Below are 16287 nucleotides of genomic sequence, written 5' to 3'. Positions count from 1 at the left end.
TTTCTCAGGCCCGCAGAATTTCTGCGTGTCCCAAAGCAGAAGGATGCCCAGCACCCAACCCTGCCTGTCCCCTCGGCACGTTGCCCACCCACCCTGCCCATGGCTGCCACAGCCCCCACCGCCCCTGCACCCCGCTCCCCCTCAGCCCTTTGCAGAATTTTACTCCACAGTGTCCAACCCAGGCTGAATTCTCGCTGATCCTATCAAAAAGGTGACATGTGTGTTCCCCCCATTTTTCCCCATTTCATTACTGAAAAGACACAGTGGGGGTGGGACCTTTACAAACGCAGAGATGGTTATCGGGGCCCGAGATAAGAGTCACATAAAGGCAAGTCTCTGCATTACTGATTAAAGCGGAGGTGGCAGGTGGAGGCAGCGGAGGGAACCGCACGGCTGGGAGCAGCTGCATGGCCCGGCATGGCACAGTACAGCATGGCACATCTGGCACAGCATGGCACATCTGGCACAGCACGGCACGGCCCAGCACAGCCCAGCCCGGAGGGCAGGGGCCAGCCTGGCCAACATGGGTGCCCAGCAGTGGGGTGTGCGGATGGCACAGGGGCTGGCTGGCGCAGGGGGGCTCCTACCGGGGGCTCCTGTCCACATGGGTCCCTTTGGGCCCCCCATGCACAGCTGCCTGCTTGGCTGCCCACCTGCCTGTCGGTGCCCTGCCTGCTCCCACCCCTCCCTGCCTCTCCCTGCAGTCCCCGCACAGCCAACGCCACGCCATGTGCCAAGGCCATGGCCGCACTCGAGGCACCTCTGGGACCCCGCAGGCTGTTCCGCGCTGCGGCCGCCCCTTCCAGCACACCCCCCCGGGCAGGACAGTGGGGGCTGCCCCTGCGCAGCGGGGTACCCCGGAGACGAGCGCTCGGAGCCGTGAGGCGGGCACAGCGCTGAGCCAGGCTGGCTGCCAGCAACGCGCGGGGTCCGCACGGGGATGGCAGCTCCCAGCTCCGGATCGGTGGCCCTGCAATCGCACGCCAGATGGTTTTGGCAAGGGCAAACGGAGAGCGGTTCCAGCCCGCTCGCTGTGTTGCTGGCGGTTTGTGCCGCTCGGCTCGGCGTCCCGCAGCGGAGGTGTGCAGCGGCTGCCGCTTCCCCGCGGGGCGCGGGGGTCGGGGAGCCCACTGGTCCACAGAAAGGGAAGAGAGTGTGTGTGTGTGTGTGTCCATTAGTGAAGGGAATCTCGCAGTTGTGTGGAAGCAGACTGACACGGGGACACAGATTTATTTTGTGGCCGTACCAGTTTAGTTACTACTCTGTGTTCATGACACATTTTTACTACGCCGTACTTTATTTAATGCAACTAATAGCGCAGATCAACACTGCACCTTGGTTTAAAACAGCAAACAGGGAGGCAGAGAGCGCGGGTGCCGCCAGCCGGGAGGCTGCGGGGCCGGGCCGGGGGCTCTGCCCGCACCCCTCACGCTGCTCCGCCCGGGAAGAGCGGGGTGCGGCGTCCCCGCTGCCGCCGGGGGCCGAGCCCCGCGCTCCGCCGCGCTCCGGAGCATCCCCCGGCCCCCTCCTCGCTCCGGGGCGGTCTCCCCGCGGGCGGAGGGCGGTGTGGCCGGGCCCCCCACTCGCCCTCCGGCAGCCGAGCGGGAGAAATGGGTCACGGCTCCTGGCCCCGTCGCCGCGCCCGCACAAAGGCGACGGCTGCGCCGCCGGGCCGTGGAGCCGCACCGCGGGCAGCCGGGCGGCGGCACCGGCACCTGCCGGGGCTCGGCGCGGCCCCGTCTGGGGGAGCGGGGGTGCGAATGGGCTGCGAGGGCTGGAATGCGGCACCTGCGGGGACGCGAGGAGCCCAAAGGGCTGGGAGCACCGGGGGCAGGGGGCCGGGGCCGAGCCGCCGCCGCGTTGTCCGGGGCGCGGAGCCCGGGCGCGGGGGCGCGGGGGCGCGGGAGGGCCCCGTCCGGCCCCGCAGCCCCGGCACCCGCCGCACGCTCCAAAGGGCCGCGGCGTCTTTAAGGGCCCGTCCGCGCCGCCCCGCCCCGCCCGCCGCCATTGGCGGCCCCCCCGCGCCGGGGCCCGCACGGCCGCGCCGCCCGTCAGCGGCGCAGGCCCGGCCCCGCGGGCGCGGCCAGGCGGGGCGCCCTGGACAGCTCCGGCCGCCCGCAGACGGCGGCGGCGGCGGCGAGGGGAGGACATGGCGCGGGCCCGGCTGAGCCGCCGCTGGCCCGGCTGAGCCGCCGCTGCCCGCTGCCCGCGGGGCCGGCGGAGCGGGCGGCCCGGGGCGCTGCCCCGGCGCGGCCGCCGCCCGCATGAGTGACTGAGGAGCCGCCGCGGCGGCCGTCGATGCCTCGCCGGGGAGCCGGGTGCCTGCGCCATGAACCCCGAGATGGCGATGGAGCCGCTGGGCAGCCTGCACGGGGCGGCGGGCCATGAGCCGGAGCTGATGGGCAGCCCCAGCCCCCACCACGGCGGGCGCGGCGCCGGGCCGCTCCGGGTGCCCCCGCCGCCCCAGGAGCTGGCCCCCGCCGCCGCCCGGCCGGCCATGGTGTCCAGCATGGCCTCGCTGCTGGACGGCGCCGCCGAGTACCGGCCCGAGCTCTCCATCCCGCTGCACCACGCCATGAGCATGCCCTGCGAGTCCTCGCCGCCCGGCATGGGCATGAGCAGCACCTACACCACCCTGACGCCACTCCAGCCCCTGCCGCCCATCTCCACCGTCTCCGACAAGTTCCACCACCCGCACGCCCACCACCACCACCACCAGCGCCTCTCGGGCAACGTCAGTGGCAGCTTCGCCCTCATGCGGGACGAGCGCGGGCTGCCCGCCGTCAACAACCTCTACGGGCCCTACAAGGAGATGCCGGGCATGGGGCAGAGCCTCTCGCCGCTGGGCAACGGGCTGGGGCCCCTCCACAACGCCCAGCAGGGCCTCCACGGCTACGGGCCGCCCGGCCACGACAAGATGCTGAGCCCCAACTTCGACGCCCACGCGGCCATGCTGGCGCGGGGGGAGCAGCACCTGTCCCGGGGGCTGGGGACGCCCCCAGCCATGATGCCCCACCTGAACGGCATGCACCACCCCGCGCACCCGGGCCACCCGCCGCCCCACGGGCCCGCCCTGCCCGCCGGCCGGGAGCGGCCGCCCTCCTCCTCCTCCGGCTCGCAGGTGAGCAGCTCGGGGCAGCTGGAGGAGATTAACACCAAAGAAGTGGCACAAAGGATCACGGCGGAGCTGAAGCGCTACAGCATCCCGCAGGCCATCTTCGCCCAGCGGGTGCTGTGTCGCTCTCAGGGGACCCTCTCGGACTTGCTGCGCAACCCTAAGCCTTGGAGTAAACTCAAGTCTGGCCGGGAGACCTTCCGGAGGATGTGGAAGTGGCTGCAGGAGCCGGAGTTCCAGAGGATGTCGGCCCTGCGGCTGGCAGGTAGGTGCGGGCCGGCGCCCCGCGGGAGGCTGGCGGGGAGCGGAGCGCGACCCTCCGGGAGCCGAGCGCTGCCCGGAGGTACCGGCCGCTACCGGCCCGGCGCGGGGGCCTCCCCGCTCCGCCTCGGCCGCTCTCAGCTGCCGGGCGCGGGGACAAGGGGACAAGGGCTCGGGGCCCGCCTGTCCCCCGCCCCCCCCAGCGCCGGCACCTGCGCAGCCCGGCCCGGAGCCGGTGGGACCCGGGGGCTCCGGGCGGGCGGAGGAGCGCTCCCTGCTGCCCGCGCCCGGCCTGGAGACCCCCGCGGCCGCTGCCGGGCTGCGGGGCCGGGGCAGCTGTCCCCGGCCGGATGCTGGAGGGCGCCCTGCGCGCCTTCCGCACCGCTCCGCGCCTCCCGCACCTCTGCGCGCTCTCAGCGAGCATCCATCGTGCCTCTCCCAACACCCCTGGCGCCCCGGGAGAGCCTGAGCGCTCCCGGGCAGGGGGACCGCGTCCCAGGGGCCGGCGGGGCGGGCGGAGCGGCTCGGGGGACGCGGAGCGGCTCGGGGGGCGCGCAGCCCCGCGGATCGGCCGCATTGTCCCGCGGAGGGCGCGCGGGCGCCCCCTGGCGCGGTCGCGGGGCGCCGCAGCCCCCATTGTTCTGCGGGTTCGGGGCGGGGGGGGCAACGACCCCGGCAGCGCCCGCCCCGCATTGAGCCGGGGGAGACCCGGCGAAATCCCTTCCCGTGCCGGGGGGACGCGCACCCGCAGCCGCCCGGCCCTGCTGTGGCTGCCTGGGGGCAGAGCCCCCTGTTCGGCCCGGTCCCACGGCACCGCGGGACTCGGGGCAGCGCCTGCTGCGGAACAAACGCCGTCATGTGTCCTTCTTTCCCTTCGTGGAAACTGCTCATCTGGAGGATATGGGTCCGTGGCAAACGGGTGGGCTGTGGCACGGCCAGACACGCGTGGCCAGACGGACAAACCGCGGTGCTGCGTGCCCGTGTCCGGCTTGGCTCTGCTGTGACAGTGGCATGTCCACGAGCGCGGTTTAGAAACCTCGGGATGTTTGTTCTGCCGAGTCCGTCGTTCTTTTATTTCGGTTGATTTTAGCCCGGACTGGTTGATCCCCGCACGTTCCTGATTAGCAGGGGCAGGTGCCGGTGGGCTCTCCCGAAGGCTGCCCACGCTGCTGGCACACGCAGAGAGGTGGCCGAGGGGACAGGGGGGCTCTAACAGCCACTGCTAACTCCTCCCGTCCTTTCCAGCGCCTCCTGGCTGTCCAGTTCTTCTGTGTTAGCAACCAAATGAAGGTCCCGAGGTTTGTCTGCAACAGGAGCATAAGACGAACGGAAAGGTTTTGGGTTTTTTTTTTTTTTGCTGGAGCACACGGTGATGTCGCCTTCTCAAACAAACGTGTATCTAGAGGGAAATCGATGCAGATAATGTTTAGAAGATTAAAAGAGCATTAATGCTGGCAATAGGAGCGTAAACGTGTGGACCCAGTTTTCATTGATCTGGAACCTGAGCCGCCTCATTTCCAGTAACGCTGCTGGTGCTTTTCCTTCCCAGCACCGGTCCTGAGTTGGGGGTTCCCCACGGAGCCCTACATATAGGGCAGAAAGTCAGAAATCACATCTACGCAACTGCTGGGCGACAGCTTTGTGGGTGCATAAGTGCGATTTCTGATTTTCTGCTGTACACACATATATGCGTATATAATTCTAGATCTCCACTTTCCCAGTTCCCCCGACTGCCTTTGCATCCAGGAGTAAAGTTTGGAGAGAGCTCAGTGGCAAATGGGCATGGGTTTCCTGTGGAATGGGAGCTGGAGCGGGAAAGACCTTTGCAAATTACCATTCTCTTTGGGAAATCGATTTTTTTTTATTATTACCACGTGTGAATATGCAGCCTCATTGCCTCCATGCTTCCTGCCTCCTCTTTACTCACCTGCTTAAATCTCGCTGAGCAAGGGGAATAAACTGCAAGTATTTGAGATTTCTGAAAAACACTAGCCTTTTGCCCCGTGCTCCTGTGTTTTGTTTGGGGTGGGTTTGTTTGTTTGTTTGTTTGGGTTTTTAATCAAATGGGACGAAAATGGGCTGTCCTTTGAGGGGGATCCCCCCTCTCCCTGTGGGAGCTGTGGCAGTGGTGTGTGCTTATTATTTCTTAATATTATAGAAGATATATAATTCTATTCTATTTTCTGTGCTTATTATCTCTTCTTAGGAGTCTTTAAAAGCCCGCTAAGCGTTGGAAAGTGCTCGGCCGTTTCTGTGCGGGGAGGGAGGGAGCTGCGGGCAGAGCTGCCGGTGGCTCCCGGTGTGAACGAGCAGTTCGGTGCGTGCTTTGGGGATCCCAGGGTAAAACATCGGGTTTGTCTGGCGTCTGGGTGAAGCCTCGGCCGGCTGCGGCCCCGCCGGGCAGTCCCTGAGCGTGAAAGCCCCGCTGTCTCGGGTGAGTCCCCGTTCGCCGGGGCGGTGCGGGCAGCGGGCAGGTCCAGCTGCGGCTCAGGCCGAGCTCGGAGCCCGGCCTGGGTTGCTGCAGATCGCGGGACCTCGGGGCGTTATCAGCGCGTCGCTGGTGGGTAAACACGGGAGAAGGCCGCTGAAGGAGCTGCGTGCCGTATCGCCCCGCAGGCCAGCGGGCTCGGGGGGTCCCGAGGTGCCGGTGCAGGCGGCGGGGGTCTGTGTGTGGTGGTGGTGCCGCTGTCCCGACCGGGGCAGGTCCCGCCGGGGCAGAGCCGAGCGCTCGCTGTCCCCGTCCCGTGGAACCCGCCGAACCGCCGCAGCCGCGGTGACAGTCGCTCCGGTGTCGGTGAGCGGGACAGGGGACAGGGGAGCAGGGGACAGGGCACGGCCGGGCCAGCCCGTACCCCGCAGGTGCCTTCCATGGGTTTTGGGCCGACCAGCAGAACGCTCCCACCGCTTGTTGACATTTCCCCGTTGCTGAATCACGTTATTGACGGTTAATTTTTTTCCTTTTTTTTTTTTTTTTTTTTTTTTTTTTTTTTTGTACCAAAACACCGTCAATGATTCATTTGTGCAAAGCTGTGCGGGAGGGGGCGCCCGGCCGAACCCCCGTGCCGGAGCCGCGGGCAGGGCCCGGGAGCAGCGGCACCGGCAGCACCATGGACAGCGGCACCGGCAGCACCATGGACAGCGGCACCGGGGAGCGGGGGGGCAGGGAGGAGGAAAGGGGGGTCAGGGGGGCAGCAGAGGGGCAGGGAGAAGGAAAGGGGCGGCAGGGAGAAGGAGGGGGGCAGCAGGGGGGCAGGCCCTGCTGCAGGCTGTCCCCAGCCTGGGGGGGCCATGGCAGAGGAGCGGGGGGTCCCCGTCCCACTGCTGTGTGCAGCTGGACTGCTGTTGTCCGTCTGTCCTCTGCCTCTTTGTGCCGTTCCTAATGCTTCTGTCTCTGCGTTTTGAGACTGCTTTGTTGTCTGTAACTACAGCTGAAAATTAAGGCATAATAACATCTGTATCAAGTGCGTTATCTATATATAAAACTATTTCTTAGCGTTGAACTAAATATACAGGTACATTAAGATTCTTTGAAAGGTGCTTAGTGGCTTGAAATATTAGTACTCTCTTCAGATATAGATTAGTGGTTATGTTTGAACAATCCATGCGGTAAATTGTGGTGCTGGGTGATAAATTATATTTCTTATGTACCAACTTTCTGAAATAATATCGTGCCCTATCTTTTTGTTCCATGCTATTTCTGAAGACATTTCTGCCCTGCAGAAATTTGAATACCATTTTTGTTAAGCAACCAGTTTTTATCAGTTTCTTGATTGGTTGATAAAGATAAACCTGACCACATTTGTCATTAAATGCATTTCTATATTTTTTTCCCCTCTACTGTTTTTAAGAAACGATTAATCTATCAACCTGTGTTGCTCATTCTGAGCTTTTCCAATCTTTCTTTGCTATTTCTTGATTAGAGTTTTTCCAGCATCTCTTTTTTTCCTAGTATCTCTTGACCATCACCATTTGAACTGAAATACCCAAACTCAAATATTCCTCTGCATTTGAAAACTGATGGAATTTATTCGTGGTGAGGAATACATAAAGGAGAGAACATTTTTGCCGAAAGGACAGTTTTCCAGTGGCTGGTGTTTCTTCCCTCTGTCTTTATAGAGGCATTTTGACTCAAACTTTGCACTTCTCTGTTCTGTGCGTGGCCTCAGTTGCTCAACCTCAGCGCTCCTCTCTTGTGTTATTCACAAAATCTTGTTCTAGACTTTCCTGCAATCCACCAGTCGTGGGTGGCTTTTTCATCCCTTCCAATTAGCCGTTCCTGGGAGATGACAAGCTTCTCATCACTAACCCACCAGGTGCGTTCAGCATCAGAGCAGCTCCCCTGTGCTGCCATCAGACGGAACGGGCTCTGCAGGGCACGGACAATGAGCCTGATGGAAAGTGGGGCTGGAAGGGGCTCGAGACATCACTTGTCCAACAGTCTGCCCCTTCTTCGGGAATCAGTAGTGGTGGGGGTTCCTCAGGCTACCTAGGCAATCTCTTCCGGGGCTTATAGGTACAAAAAAATCCTTAATGACTAGCCTTAATCTCCCTTTTTGTCTTTTAAATCCTTTTCTTCTCATCTTATCCCTGCTGGACACAGCAGAAAAAACTACTCCCTTTCTTCTGATAGCAATCTGTTTGTATTTAAGACTGCTATCTTGTCTCTGGTCTTCTCTAGAAAAAGCCCCATCATACTTTGAAGATGAATATGCAGAGAAAGCATTATGGCCAATGGGACAGGTAATACATCTCTTTTTTCCAAGGTAAAAGATTTTGTATCCAGCTACATCAATCTTGCAGACTTTTGCATAAAAGGCTCTCTGATTTATAGAGGATTTTTGTACACAGAAATCATACAAAATAGACTAATCTCAAATGGGTTCAGTGATAAGATCAACAAGACAACTCACTGATGGCAGATAGAAATGCAATAAAAAAAGAAATTGGAGCGTTTTGGGGTTGTTTGGGGTTTTGAGCTATAAAATCAAACTACTCCATTGTGGAAAAAAAAAATGGACTCAGACCACTGGTAAATGCTGCACAAAGGAATTATTAGACAAGCGATAGAGGCTGGCAGTTTCCCAAAACGCAAATTGTCTCTGGGACCAAAATATCTCTAAGTAAGCAGGAAACGTATTTATGAGGAGTGGTGATTTTCCAGCAGATCTCATCTTGTCATAATGGGCATTTAAGACCGGGGGCCTGTGCCGAGGCATTAAGCTTTGGCAAGTAGCACACAGCTGAAGGAGATGGAGGAAGAGCACGAGGAAGTCTTCCTCGCAGAGCTTCCCACACGCCTTCTCCGTTTTCCGTCTCGGTGCATGTCGTGCCCGCTCCTCCCCGCACCGGTGAGGACACCGCTGTGCCACGAGCATCCTTCCTCCAGCTCCCGCTGCTCAGGACCCGTGTCAGAGCCTCACACGGATTAGGTAGAACCTCCCAAAGCTTTTCCCCTGCCTTTCTGGCATCTTTTGTGCCAATTTTCTCCTCCGTCGTGCCCAGACCCTGCCAAGAGGCAGCGTTTTGGTGTCGCCTGCCGTGTGCCCCGGCAGAGGTGTCCGGCGGGGCATGGCCGTGCCGCCCTGGCGCTGGAGCCGTCCTCACCTCCGCTGCTCGGGGTGGGCGGACGCTCCCCTCTGAAGCTGTGCGTTGGAAAGCCCCTGGGAAGAAGCAAATGGGAACCTGACTTGATGGCAAAGCACATCAGCCCTGCCAGGCCTGCTCTGCGTTCTGTGCTCAGCAGCCGTTGTCCGAAGCGCGAGGAGAGCTTGGAGCCGGGAGAGCAACACGTGTGTGGCTTCCCCAGATAAGCTGGCAGGGCTTTGCTCCCGTTCTCTCCTGTTCTTCAGAATTCCGCCCCGTCAACAACAGCCATGAAAAGGAAATAATTGTTTCCTGCATTCTCCCAAGAGTCAGAATTTCTGAAAATGCGCTGGTTCGGGAGGCGCACAGCGAGGACTCTGTAGATCCGCGCTGTCCCCTGCAGCAGGACCTGTGGGACCCAGCTCCCGGCTCTGATTGTCACTGTGGGGGTGTCAGAGCGACACAGCCACGGGGGAGCTGCTGGGTGGAATCAGCAGGAAACAAGGCGAGATATTTCGCATTCTAATCCACTCTGAGATCTCGGACTCCTGTCCAGTGCTTGCTCACCTACCCCAGCTTTAAATTCCCATCCTCTCTTGGAAAAGATGCCCTGAAGCGCTGCCCTGTCTGCCCGGGGAGAAGGTGCCAGCTGTGCCAGGTGCTCGAGGGGATGTGCTGGCGCATCACTTGCTGCTGCAACAGGCAGAGCACACGGTGCGGGGGGTCTGGTGCGGGCTGCGTGCTCTGACCAGGGCAGTATAAATCCCGGTTACTGACAAGTGTTGTAATTCAGCTGGAAACTATCTGGAGATTCAAAAGGGAGAATCTTCAGAAGAAGAGGAAGGAAGCATCAATCTCCCAGGTGTTAGAAGCGCCGTGTGAAGGATCCGGCGTTTTGCTGGGACTGGGCAGAGGGTCTGAGCACTCGGCGGCCATGGGGGCTGGTGCTACCGGGGGGGACACTGCTCGTCACAGTCGGGCGGTGGAGTTTAATCGCTGCTGCTTCTCCTGTTTCTGTCAGCCTGTGCTTCTGAAAGCAGCTTCACATTGAGTTCTCTCCAAAATCTGCACCAGCACAAGTGTGTTTGGGCACCGCGACAAGGGACGGGGACCCGCAGGAGGGACGGCTCGTAGACCCCCAGCTGTTGGAAAGGAGAGCTGATGACCTCCTGATCAATGCCGAAACAGAGATCTGTGGGAAATGGGGTCTGTTTCTTTTGCGGCTCGCGGAGAAGCGTGTTTGCGCGGAGTGGCTGTGGGGTGCGGGGGCTGCCCTGCGGAGCTGCTCCGGCGCACGCTGAGCTCGCACCTGCTCGGGGACAAACGCAGGGAAACCGTCCTGCCCGCCCAGCAACCCTCCGCTCGTTCTCGCCCTGGAGCGCAATAAATTGGCCTTTTCCCATCTATTATTTATTATTCTGTATTAATGATGGAAGTATATTACGGCGGTACTTAGAGGTCCCGTGCAGAGCTGGGTGTCGCAGCGCTGCCCGGGAGGAGGCAGCCCCTGCCCCACGGAATTTACAGCCCAATTTCAGCCACCCAGCAGATTTATAAGAGGTTTGACACAAATAGCCTGAGACCTGCTACGTGCCAGGAAGAAATAGAAAAGAACCGAGTCCCCAAACCCATTCATCTTTTCTTCTCAAACAGCTGGAGGATGCAAGACCTAGAGAGAGGGAGGCGTTCCCTCCGTGGCAGCATTAAGAGAGAAAAATCAGGTTGAGTACCATGAAAACCCGTTCCTGGCAGGAAGCAGGAGGTTGTGCTTGTTTCTTGGAGCGTTGCAGGAACCCCTGTGTCTGCAAACAGGAATCATGGTGTTGCGAACATCTTGCTGTTGTGGGAGGGCTGGTCTGGGGGACAGAGACCTGCACCAGTAACGATCGATCGTCTCTGGAAGAACAGCACGGACACTGTGCCGCGCTTCTCAACCGCGGGCACGTTCTGGCGCTGAGATAAATGCGGCCAGAGGGATCACAGAAATCGGGACGTTTCGTGTGCGTTTGCAGCAGATGCACCGGGCAGGTGAAGGCGCGGTGGCTGCATGCCCCGACAATGTGGTTATTTGCATGTTCATTCAAATTGTTTCTTGTTACATAATGATTTTGTACACAGCGGAGTACTTAACCTAATTTGTATTGATCTCGGTTGCTTTCATTTGTGCATACTTAATTCAGAGAGGTAATCAAATTGATTTTTAAGGCCTTGTTTTTAAGAGATTGTAGTAACACAGATATACAAGAGGTTGCTTTAAGTGAATCACAGGGAAAGAAAAACATTTTAAACCTTTGGAAAACGTTTTGACGGTCATTTCATTGTGTTCAGTATTACTAGCGTAATTAAATTTCCTTCACATTGAGTTCTCTCTGAAATCAAATTGACGAACATTTTTTAGTCCCATCAGCCAGATAACTGGGTTTAGTTGACTTTGTACTACACCCATATGAAACCACATGCGAGAGATCAATATTCATGGCTTATCCTCGCGAATGATAGAGAGAAATTATTCACTGCTGGATTAAGGGAATATTGTTCTCTACTTGGCTCCATCTGAAATTCCACTATTTGTTTCGTAGGTCCAAAGGCACTTTTACCACTGGAGTAGAAAACCTCACAAAGCCAGTGATTATCTGGGAGCGTAGGTGAACTTGAGAAACTGCAAGATGCTCCATCGCTGCTTTTTTTCCCCCGGAAAAAAAGACAAATTAACTATTAGTAGAAATATCCAATTTAATGATACTTGGCGACAAAAAAAAATGATCTTAACTGAGAAACTTGTGCAGTTGACAAGTAAACCACGTCAAATGTGTCCCGGTGCGAAACACGCGGCAGCACGTGCTGAACCTCGGATTGCAAACACGCTAATGACAAAATCGATGGAGCGTCTTGCATACATCCATGGGTTTCAACACAGGGTGAGGCAGTGCTGAGCCTATTTCTGAGCTCTTTCTGTATTGTTTCTACGTAAAGTGTCTTTAGTCCAGAGTAGAAGAAAAGGGAAAACTATATATTTTTTTTTTCCACAGTCATGGCTTTCAATTCTTGCCAGTTGTCCATTTTCTTCCATAGAATATGTTCAGCATTAACTGCAGTTAATAAATCAAATTGTTCTTAGAATCAAGATGGCTGCTTGCCTTCCCTCTACTGTTAAAGCATTTCTCTTTCTGTAGGTAGGTTTCCTGGATAATAACTTTATTTTATTAGAGTGCTCACTCCATTTTTCTCTTCTGATAAATGCGTGTCAAGGAACAACGTTTGCCTTCATGGTGCCTTTTCCAGAGCAAACCTAACAGTTCAAGGAAAGTATTTACTGAATGCATTGAAAAGCACATACCTTTGCATTATTTATTATAAGATACCAATAACTGTAAAACGCAGCATATCTCTGCACATAAATTAGTGATGTTAGGAAACGCTAGAACCTTCCCGGTGTCCCGGAACCGATTAGAAGCTGCAGCACAGCCGCTCGTCCCGTCCCCAGCGCGGGTACGGCCGCCTGCGTTCCCGGCAAGGCGTCAGATCCTCAAACCCGCTCCCAGCCCGGCCTTCCTCCTGGACCCGGCCGAGGGAGGCGACCGACGGAGGGTCGGGATCAGCCTTTCTGCCAAGACGTTCCCGTTTCCTGCGGAACCGCTGGCAGTGCTGTCCGGGCGCACGCCCCCGACACGCGTGCAGTCCTGCCCACGGTTCATTACAGACGTTTCCACGGTCTGAGTTGTACTTTTTTTTGCCAGGTTCTCATTTCCCATTCTAGACCTGCAGAATTATTTAATAGGGCTGCTTAAAAACCCCTCCGCTTATCAATTCGCTCTACTTATTTTGTCCCAGCACATTACCCAACCATGTCAACATATGGATTTTTTTTATCTTACCGCCCTGTGTAGACAGCCTTATCAGGCTATTTTTAAATCTGGGTATGCTACGGTAGCGGTATTGGTTTCAGCACTTGATGTTCTCTCTGTGCTAATAAATACAGCTCAGCTATTAATACTGATTATTTTTAGGATCCATTAGCACCACTTGGTGCAGCGATGGCCGGCGCTGCTGCCCCCCCTGACCTGAGCTCTGACGGGCGGTTCTGGTTGTGTGTCCGTGTGTCCGTGTGTCCGAGCCCGTCCCTCCCAAACCCTCGTGGCCCCCGGGCTGGAGCGAGCCTGGCCTGGCTGAGCCTGACCTGACAAAGCACAGGGTCAGGCTTTAGGCTGATAAGGAGGATCTGAGGAGGAAGGGGAAATTTTATCTCAGATGAAAGACATTTGCCTGTCTTAAAAGAGATTTGCAATCCAGGGTATTTTAGAGTATTTTTTCCTCCTGGAAGCAGCTGCAAAATGCTTGCTGTAAACCCAAATGCTGATAAATTCAAGTATATAGGGCCCAGGTTTCTCGATGGCTCCATGCCATGGCTGGAGGGGCATCAAAGAAAAGGCTGTCTGTCCCCAAATAATGTGGGTAGAAGTTTATTCAAAATGCATGAACAGCAGTTTCCAGTAGTGCTTCCGCCGTGCTTGGCTCTGTCGTGTCCATCACCCAGGGGTGCAGTTCAGGTGGTGGGATAGTGGCCTGCAGAGTTCTGTTAAAAAATAGTAATCTGGAGTTGTTGTATGCTACAGCACCTGAGAACTTTCTGCAAATAATTGATCTTTGTCTTAGCTATTGCGGAGGGAAAAAAAGATGTGCTTTGCTTTCTGTCCTGTAGACTGACATCAGATAAGCTAAATTTTTAATCCTAACGCTGCCGTGACAGACAAGCAAAGCATTTCTCGGATGGTGGCTTTATAAGAAGTGCGGAAATCTCAGTGTCCTGCACTGTCCAGAAACGGCAAGTGGATTTGAGGGCTGTGTCTGGGGGAGCACTCCAAGTGCCTGGAGCTCAGTGCCCGAACGCCTCACAATCAGGTGCCCGTCCAAAGTAATTTCTGAAAGCGCAAAGGTGTTTGGGATGCGAGGTCAAACACCAGCGTAGCCCCCAGGATTCTTTTGAGGGTCCTCTGGTCCTGCATGCTGGCTCCACGGTGCTGCTCTGCGGTGCTGCTCCTCGATGTTTGCTCCGCGGTGCTGCTCCTCGATGTTTGCTCCGCGGTGCTGGCTCCTCGATGTTTGCTCCGCGGTGCTGCTCCTCAAGGTTTGCTCCGCGGTGCTGCTCCTCGATGTTTGCTCCTCGGTGCTGGCTTCTTGATGTTTGCTCCTCGATGTTTGCTCCGCGGTGCTGCTCCTCGATGTTTGCTCCGCGGTGTTGGCTCCTCGATGTTTGCTCCTCGGTGCTGCTCCTCAATGTTTGCTCCGTGGTGTTGGCTCCTCGATGTTTGCTCCGCGGTGTTGGCTCCTCGATGTTTGCTCCGCGGTGCTGGCTCCTTGATGTTTGCTCCGCGGTGCTGGCTCCTCGATGTTTGCTCCTCGGTGCTGCTCCACAGTGCTGGCTCCTTGATGTTTGCTCCGTGGTGCTGCTCCTCGATGTTTGCTCCGCGGTGCTGGCTCCTCGATGTTTGCTCCGCGGTGCTGGCTCCTCGATGTTTGCTCCGCGGTGTTGGCTCCTCGATGTTTGCTCCGCGGTGCTGCTCCTCGATGTTTGCTCCGCGGTGCTGCTCCTCGATGTTTGCTCCGCGGTGCTGGCTCCTCGATGTTTGCTCCTCAGTGCTGCTCCATGGTGCTGGCTCCTTGATGTTTGCTCCGCGGTGCTGGCTCCTCAATGTTTCCTCCTCGGTGCTGCTCCACAGTGCTGGCTCCTTGATGTTTGCTCCGCGGTGCTGCTCCTCGATGTTTGCTCCGCGGTGCTGGCTCCTCGATGTTTGCTCCTCGGTGCTGCTCCTCGATGTTTGCTCCGCGGTGTTGGCTCCTCGATATTTGCTCCGCGGTGCTGCTCCTCGATGTTTGCTCCACGGTGCTGCTCCTCGATGTTTGCTCCGCGGTGCTGGCTCCTCGATGTTTGCTCCGCGGTGCTGCTCCTTGATGTTTGCTCCGCGGTGTTGGCTCCTCGATGTTTGCTCCGCGGTGTTGGCTCCTCGATGTTTGCTCCATGGTGCTGGCTCCTCGATGTTTGCTCCGCGGTGTTGGCTCCTCGATGTTTGCTCCGCGGTGCTGGCTCCGCAGCGCTGTGGGGGGGTCACAGCTCGTGCCCAGTGGGCTCTGCGGGGTCTGCAGGGTCTGTGGGCAGCCACACGCATCCTGACACTCGCTTTCTCTCTCTCTCCCTTCCCTTCCCCAGCCTGCAAACGCAAAGAGCAAGAGCCGAACAAAGAGCGGAACAACTCCCAGAAGAAATCGCGCCTGGTTTTCACGGACCTCCAGCGCAGAACGCTTTTCGCCATCTTCAAGGAGAACAAGCGTCCCTCCAAAGAAATGCAGATCACCATCTCCCAGCAGCTGGGCCTGGAGCTCACCACCGTCAGCAACTTCTTCATGAACGCCCGCCGGCGCAGCCTGGAGAAGTGGCAGGATGACCTGAGCTCCGGGGGCTCCTCCTCGGCCCCCAGCACCTGCACCAAAGCCTGACGGGGCGGCCGGCACGGCGCGGTGTGGCACAGCGCGGTGTGGCACAGCACGGCATGGTGTGGCACGGCGCGGTACGGCACGGCGCGGTACGGCACGGCATGGTGTGGCACGGCGCGGTGCGGCACGGCATGGCACGGTGTGGCATGGCGCGGTGCGGCACGGCGCGGTGCGGCACGGCATGGCACGGTGTGGCACGGCGCGGTGTGGCACGACATGGCACAGTGTGGCACGGCGCGGTGTGGCACGGCGCGGTGCAGCACGGCATGGTGTGGCGCAGTGTGGCACGGCGCGGTGCGGCACGGCATGGTGCGGCGCGGTGTGGCACGGCGCGGCATGGTGTGGCACAGCATGGTGTGGCACAGCATGGTGTGGCACAGCATGGTGCGGCGCGGCGCGGCAGAGAGAGCGGCTGCGCGCGGGGCCCTGCACCGGTGACTAAAGCACAATCCTCCTGGAAAGCAAGCCCAGCCCAGCTGTGACAGGGGACACTTGTACGGCTCCCAGGCACTCTTAGCAGGCGCAAGTGGAAAATTAACCTCTTTCTGTACACTACTATGCTCAGGACAGGTCTGAAACGTCGGGAATCGTTGGTGAGGCAAGTTTCTCCTGACCCCAAAGAGCCCGGCCGGCGGGGGGGCCGCTGCACGGCCACGCGAGAACGGAGCACAAAGTCTGACACGTAGACGCTAAAGAACCCAAGAACCCACATTTAAAACTCAGGCATGGTTTTGTTAAATGTTTTAAGGAAAAGAAAAAGGTCAAGTTTAGTTGTTTGGGGTTTTTTTTTCAGTTTGTTTAATTTAACCAGCGAGTATAGTTTGATCTCGGATCAGAAG

General features: G+C 58.1%; 1 protein-coding gene across 1 annotated transcript; it reads left to right on the top strand.

The window, feature by feature from the left end:
• Positions 1-2278: 2278 nt before the first annotated feature.
• Positions 2279-15451, top strand: ONECUT2 (one cut homeobox 2). Its single transcript, XM_065657183.1, has 2 exons — positions 2279-3380; positions 15165-15451. The coding sequence occupies exons 1-2, from the start codon at positions 2330-2332 to the stop codon at positions 15449-15451; spliced, it is 1338 nt and encodes a 445-aa protein (XP_065513255.1). The 5' UTR covers positions 2279-2329.
• Positions 15452-16287: the final 836 nt, after the last annotated feature.

This window comes from Caloenas nicobarica, chromosome Z (assembly GCF_036013445.1).
Source record: "Caloenas nicobarica isolate bCalNic1 chromosome Z, bCalNic1.hap1, whole genome shotgun sequence".
Classification (NCBI taxonomy): Eukaryota; Metazoa; Chordata; class Aves; order Columbiformes; family Columbidae; genus Caloenas; species Caloenas nicobarica.
This window is presented reverse-complemented; position numbering and strand designations above follow the sequence as displayed.